Source organism: Heterodontus francisci, chromosome 16, assembly GCF_036365525.1.
Source record: "Heterodontus francisci isolate sHetFra1 chromosome 16, sHetFra1.hap1, whole genome shotgun sequence".
In the NCBI taxonomy this organism is placed as follows: domain Eukaryota; kingdom Metazoa; phylum Chordata; class Chondrichthyes; order Heterodontiformes; family Heterodontidae; genus Heterodontus; species Heterodontus francisci.
Window position 1 is genome coordinate 64,477,977 of NC_090386.1, and position 7,536 is coordinate 64,485,512.

At 48.8% G+C, this 7,536-nt stretch overlaps 1 protein-coding gene across 1 annotated transcript in view; it reads right to left on the reverse strand.

The window, feature by feature from the left end:
* Nucleotides 1–3,908, reverse strand: part of prpf6 (PRP6 pre-mRNA processing factor 6 homolog (S. cerevisiae)) — a 99,543-nt gene extending 95,635 nt beyond the window's left edge. Inside the window, exon 1 of the mRNA XM_068048281.1 lies at nucleotides 3,741–3,908. Coding sequence (XP_067904382.1) covers nucleotides 3,741–3,868 — 128 coding nt within the window. The 5' untranslated portion in view covers nucleotides 3,869–3,908. The remainder of the gene's footprint in view (nucleotides 1–3,740) is intronic.
* Nucleotides 3,909–7,536: the final 3,628 nt, after the last annotated feature.

Sequence of the window (7,536 nt, forward strand, 5' to 3'; positions counted from 1 at the left end):
CAAGCAGCTAGTAAAACTGGAGTCAATGGGAATCAGGGGAAAACTCCCCCTGGTTGGAGTCATACCTAGCACGAAGGAAGATGGTTGTGGTTGTTGGAGGTCCATCATTTCAGGCCCAGGACATCACTGCAGGAGTTCCTCAGGGTAGTTTCCTACGCCCAACCATCTTCAGCTGCTTCATCAATGACCTTCCCTCCATCAGGTCAGATGTGAGGATGTTCGCTGATGATTGCACAATGTTTAGCACCATTTGCGACTCCTCAGATACTGAAGCAGCCCATGTCCAGATGCAGCAAGACCTGGACAACATCCATGCACAGGCTAATAAGTGGCAAGTATCATTCGCGCCACATCAGTGCCAGCCAATGACCATCTCAAATAAGAGAGAATCTATCCACCTCCCCTTGATGTCAAAAGCATTATGATTGCTGAATCTCCCACTATCAACATCCTGGGGGTTACCACTGACCAGAAACTGAACTGGACCAGCCTGATAAATACTGTGGCTACAAGAGCAAGTCAGAGGCTGGGAATTTTGTGGCGAGTAACTCACCTCGTGTCTCCCCAATGCCTGTCCACCATCTACAAGGCACAAGTCAGGAGTGTCTTACGACTGAGGTGGGAGGAGTGCACTGTTTATTCTAGTCCCCTTTTCCGCAGGTCACAACATATATTTAAATTTTCCCACTTACCGATATAGTCACGCATAGACTCTATTTGTCCCCTGAATAAAACACACCAACCAGGTTTCTCTAATAAATACAATTATCAGTTTATTATAAACCAAGTCTGAAACAATAACGAAGAAGTGAAACATACACACAAATTTAAATATTAAAGCCTTATCTTAGCCCCTCACACAGACACATCAGTTAACCGGGAAAAATAAAAGGGATTTTTGTTTAAACACTTAAGCTCAATACATGATCATACTTGAAGACAAAAATAGATTGGAAAGATGTCCTTTGTTTTGGTTTGGCATCCCAAATGCGTATAGGCGGCTGTCACTAGGATCTTCCTAGAACAGTTCTTTCCAGGCAATGTTGAAGATCAGTTTGGGTTGGCTTTCTAAGAGATGCAGCTACAGAGGCTCCAAATAGATCTTACAACAGGAATGCAGCAACAAGGTTTCAGTTTCCACACAATCGATACTGAAGGTTCCTTCAAACATGCAGGGCTTCTTCAAATACCGGAGGAAAAAGGAATCTGACACACTTGATGCAGGATTTGTTTTCAAGAGAGAGAGATGAGCTGTTGTTCTTCTGGCAGACAAGAAGCAACTGAATGCTGTTAACAGTTCAAACTGAAACTAAAACCTTCCAAAGGTCCAACCTCCTGACATCCATAAATCTTGACCTGTCACTTCTTTGTAAACATCCCCCCCCACCAAGTCAAAACAACCCTTGCTGGGTGATTATCCACAGATCTTCCAGTAAGACTTGTTTACTAGCCAAATCCAAGAACCTTCTGATGACTTCTTATAAAAAAGTTTAGCCATCACTTCAAGAGTGTAGATGAATCGGAGTCCATAATTCAAATACAAGTCCTTATCATATTTTATAAAAATAGAAGCAATCTCATAACAAGTGTGATGGAATATTCTCCACTTGCCTGGATGAGAGTAGCTCCAACAATACTCAAGAAGCTCAACACCATCCACGAAAGAACAACCTGCTTGATTGGCACTCCATCCACCACCGACGCACAGTGGCAGCAGTTTGTACCATTTACAAGATGCACTGCAGCAACTAACCAAGGCTCCTTTGACAGCACCTTCCAAACCCACAAACTCTACCACCTAGAAGGACAGGGGCAGATGCATGGGAACACCACCACTTGCAAGTTCCCCTCCAAGCCACACATCATCCTGACTTGGAACTATATTGCCAATCCTTCCTTGTCACGGGGTCAAAATCCTGGAACTCCCTTAACGGCACTGTTGGTGTACCTATACCCCAACTGCAGCAGTTCAAGGTGGCAGCTCACCACCACCTTCTCAAGGGCAATTAGGGATGCCCACATTCCATGAATGAAGTAAAAAATCAAGAGGCAGACTGTGTCCAGAGCTATTCTCCCGACAGGAAAATATAAATGTTTAGACAGTGCAAAGGAAAGAAGCACACTTTCAAAACACAAAGTAACATGAGGTAGGTTTAAAAGGTGCCCTGCAGCAATATTCCTTCTCTTTTTTCCCTGTTTTGCACATCCTGCTCATTTTAACGTGTGGTACCTTTAAATTTTTGCAGAGCTATCTTAAATGGGACAATTTGTGAGTGGCCTGCATTGTACCTTCCAGATTGCTCGCAACTGCGCACCTTAGAACGATCACTCCCCCACTGTGGGGTGGAGGACAGGTAGCTAGATGGAAGGTCGTCAACAGACCTTTTGGTCACTTTTCAATTTCAGTTTGGTATTGTATTGGGTGTATACTGGTGCATCAGACTACTGTCTTCAGGGAGTATCACAATTTCTCTCCAGTCAGGTAGAATTCTGACTCCAGATTTACACTGTATGCTTTTGTAAAAAGCAAAGCAAAAGCAAACACTAGGCCTGCAGTATGAATATAGCAAACTGGAATTTCTTGAAACTATGTAACTAACAAGTTAAACTGAAATTTACACTAATCTTTCCACTGGAAGAGAAAAACCCACAAAAACAAGTGTCATAGTGTCATTCAACAGAAAACCTGGGGTCAAGGAAAGCAGTGAACTGACACCATATTCCAAACTCAGGTCCCTCTCTGTTAATGAAATTGAAGTTTGAAGGCCTGGAATTCCCTCCAAAACCTCTCAGCCTCTCTATCCTCTTTAAAGCCTACCTCTTTGACCAAGCTTTTAATCATCTGCTGTAATATCTCTGAGGCTTGGTGTCATATTTTGTTTTACAATGCCCCTGTGAAGCACATCGGAACCTTTTATATCCAACAGGCTATATAAATAGTTGTTGTTGATGCACATTAGGCTATTGCTTTCAATATGCATAAAAATCTTTCAACAGAAAGCAACATCAGTAGAATTTAGCTGCCCTCATGACTACCATGGGTAAAAGTATTATCACTTGTAGCACTAAGCCACAAGGACCAGAATTTCCCAGATTCGATCCCTGTGCCAGCTGATCTCGGCTCAGGAAACAGTTGGACACTACAACTGTACTCAGTACCTCTAGGCGAAGACATTCGGCCCCTCATATGGGACAGGTGGACAGACAGATCAGTCAATCTTTTCCTGTCTATTTTTCATATGCTCATTTACACTTATATAGGGCCTGATTCACCATTGACATTTGAAAAAATGGACTGATCCAAAACTGGTCCGATATTTTTCAGGCCTCCTTAGGGCTCAGGACTTTGGTCCCTGTGCAACATGTTGCCCTTTCTAACCATGTCCACAAAGCCTGTGGCCCCTGTTGCAAAGTGTGAACACGAGAAGATGGAAAGGGACTGGCGCTCCTTTAACTCCCTTCCACCCAGTCGAATATCCTGTTATGTTCACATACGAAGACTAGGCAATTCGGGAAGACTAGGCAATTCGGGCAGATAGACATGGGCAGTTGACATCTGTACATCATTCAGTTTCTTATGCATAAGGAATGATATAATTCGTTGCCTCCAACCTGAATTCAAGGGAATGTTTCAGTTCATCAGCCGCTATACTGGCATTACACACTCGGCCCGCTGCTGTCTGTCTCCCGGCCGCACTTCGCAACACGAAGAAAAAGCGAAAACTGGGGATTGAACTCACCCTCTGCCCAAACCCGGCACATAGCCCAGCGGCGCTGGCATGCCCAAGAATGGCTTTTTCTTCTTGTTGAGGGTCCCAGTGAGGGTCGGGCCCCCCGAGCTCATCCCTGTCGGCGCTGCAGCCGCCATCTTGGAATCGACTCTCGTCCCAGCAGCCTACACGGCAGAGCTGACTGACAGCTAGACACACGTGATATGCTCATTAACATATCTGGCGCCTCAATAACATACATTGAACATAATTAACATAACTAAGCAGCTTGGTGACAGAGCAGTTGGAACAGAGAAACAGCACAGGATCAGTATGGTAAATGTCCCAAATAACCAATTCCTTGAAATGTTGACACAAGCTAAATGTCATCCCCAGACAGAATTATCCCAACTAAAACCAGTGACCTTGTAACAGATGGACGTCCTCAACAGGTGAGAAGTGCTCAGATGTTTTCGAGGAGGAACAGACGGAAGCAGCAGAGGACAACCCAATCCTTGCTGCCAACAAGACACCCGCCCCCCCACCCCGCTGTCACCCCAGCGGAACAAACCCTGCATGAAAAACCAGGAGGGGTTTCTGAGCCCAACTAATGTGAAACAGCTTGCGCACACGATGGGTATGCAGGAACATCCCAAAGGACTGGGACTAGCAAGGATAAATGGTATGGGAAGCAACAATTAACTTTTAAAAAATGGGTGTAAGGATTGCTTCCATTAATGTGCGTAGCACTAAATCTACTACGCGATGTGTTTCAACCTTGGAGTACATCGCCAAGGTCAAAGCCTGGAATACCACACCTCAGCACCTACAGGCAGTGGTCGCGATGGTGGTCCCACGGGCCATCGATCTGGTCGGGGGGTAATGATTGCCATTCCTCCGGCCTGGGTATTCTGCTGCGGGGAGGTAACTTCACCATCTCTGAAGTTAAGGAGGTGGTGGGCGGTCGCCTCCTCGTAGCAGACGTAATGTACAACAACGCTCCGCTCCGGTTGATCAACGTGTACGCCCCAGTACAACGCAGCGAGCGGCTGACCGTCTTCCAGCAGCTCCCACTGCTGCTGGCGACGTCCAGGCCAGTCATCCTAGGCGGTGACTTCAACTGCATCATCGATGCAGCTGGACGATCCGGCTGTGACGACAGCAAACTGGACGCTACAGCCAGATTCCTAATAGAAACAGTTAAAGATGCCAAACTGATTGACGTCTTCAGCAAACCTGCAGATGGAGCGCAGCGCAGATACACATGGTCAAGATCGGACAGGTCTGCCCGTTCCAGGATTGACTTCCTGTTTGTGTCCCGTGCTGTCACGGTCGGATCCACCGACGTCAAGCCGGTGTTCTTCTCCGACCACTGCCTCTTACTGGCTGACTGTCACTTACAGGACGTCCAGCGGGTTGGCAGAGGGACGTGGAAGCTCAATGCTACACTGCTGACCCCAGAGAACGTTGAGGAACTCAAAAGGGATTACAAAGGTTGGAGGACCGTGAAACCCCTCTTTGAGTCTCCAGTTCACTGGTGGGAAGCGATCAAGGAGAACATCAAGAGGTTCTTCATCCACAAAGGTGTCCAGAGGGCGAGAGAGAGACAGAGGGAAATGTCCCGACTCCAGAAAAGTATGCAAAATCAGCTCCGGCTGCAGTCGATGGGGGTCGAGGTCAAGGAGGACCTCCAAGAGGTGAAGAGCCAGCAGGCCTCGCTCTTTGCCACGGAGGCCTCCAAGATCATCTTCCGGTCCAGAGTCCGCTCCATCGAGCAGGATGAGACGTGCTCGCGTTACTTCTTCCAAAAGGTACACAGAGAGAGCTCTGTTATCAGCAGCCTGAAGGAAGAAGATGGTTCGGTAACGTCTTCGCAGTCCGACATACTAAGGATCAGCAAATCCTTTTATGCTGGGCTGTATGACGTGAAGCCCACAGACAGCAAAGCCTACCAGTTCTTCCTGTCATCTATCACAGAGGTCTTAGATGACAGCAGGAGGGAGAGACTGGACAAGCCGCTAACTCTGGACGAGCTGACAAAGGCCGTCGAGTCCTTCAAGACGAATAAAACTCCCAGAAGCGACGGCTTACCGGTCGAGTTGTACTCGGCCCTGTGGGACTGGGTCGGCCCGGACCTGCTGGAAGAATACGAGAGTATGCTCCTGGCTGGCAGCATGTCAGAATCCATGAGGAAAGGCATCATCACCCTCATTTACAAGCGGAAGGGGGGAGAGGGCAGAAATCAGAAATTGGCAGCCCTTCTCACTGCTTAATGTTGACTACAAGATTCTGTCCAAAGTCATAGCCAGTCGAGTCAAATCTGCTCTGGAGTTGGTGATCCACCCCGATCAGACCTGCACTGTACCCGGCAGGAAGATCTCTGATAGTCTCGTGCTACTCAGGGATACGATCGCCTACGTACGGGACAGGAGGGTGGACACCTGCCTCATCAGCCTGGACCAGGAGAAGGCTTTTGACAGGATATCGCACACCTACATGATGGATGTGCTTTCCAAAATGGGGCTTGGGGAGGGAATCTGCAATTGGATCAAACTGCTCTACGCAAACATCGGTAGCGCAGTCTCAATCAACGGGTGGGAATCGGAAAGTTTCCCGATCCAATCTGGAGTCAGACAGGGCTGTCCTCTCTCCCCGGTCTTGTTTGTTTGCTGTATTGAACCCTTTGCTGAGTCTATTAGGAAGGATGCGAGCATAAGAGGGGTGACAATCCCAGGCAGCGGAGGGACTCAGGTTAAAACCTCCCTGTACATGGATGACGTCGCCGTCTTCTGCTCGGATCCGCTGTCCGTGCGCAGACTGATGAGCATCTGCGACCAGTTCGAACTGGCCTCGGGAGCCAAAGCTAACCACGGCAAGAGCGAGGCCATGTTCTTTGGGAACTGGGCTGACCGATCCTTTGTCCCCTTCACCGTCAGGTCAGACTACCTGAAGGTGCTGGGGATATGGTTCGGAAGGGCCGGGGCGTGCCCCAAAATCTGGGAGGAGCGAGTAGCCAGGGTACAACAAAAGTTGAGCATGTGGGGGCAGCGCTCTCTCTCCATTGTGGGTAAAAACCTGGTCATCAGGTGCGAGGCGCTCACGTTGTTGCTATACGTGGCGCAGGTCTGGCCCATACCCCATTCCTGCGCTGTGATGGTCACCCAAACCATTTTCCGCTTCATCTGGGGATCCAAAATGGACCGGGTCCGGAGGGACACGATGTTCAAACCTCTGGATAAGGGCGGGAAAAATGTACCCAACGTCGCCCTCATCCTGATGACCACCTTCGTGTGCGGCTGCATCAAGCTGTGTGTAGATCCCCAGTACGCAAATTCCAAGTGTCACTATGTGCTGAGGTTCTATCTGTCCCCGGTGTTGCGAAGGATGGGCTTGGTCACATTGCTGCGGAACGCTCCATGCAGTTGAACCGTGCCGTACCACCTATCCTTCGTGGAGCAGTTTCTGCGGGAAAACACCTTTGACCACCGATCCATCAGGCAGTGGGCTGCACGAAATGTCCTCAAGGCCCTACGGGAAAAGGAGACGGAGGATCCTGTCGGATGCTTCCCCGAGCCTCATCACCAGAACTTTCAAACAAGCACCAAGATGTAGGCGGTGAGAAGAGCCCTCCCCGTCAGATCCTTCCTGCACGCCCGAAGTCTCGCCCCCTCTGCGTAATGCCCCCGCGGTGGCTGTGGTGGGGAAGAGACGGTTGCCCACCTCCTCCTGGAATGTGTCTTTGCAAAGCAGGTGTGGAAAGAGATGCAGTGGTTTTTGTCGAGGTTCATCCCAAGCAGCTCTGTAACACAGGAGTCTGTGTTCTGCG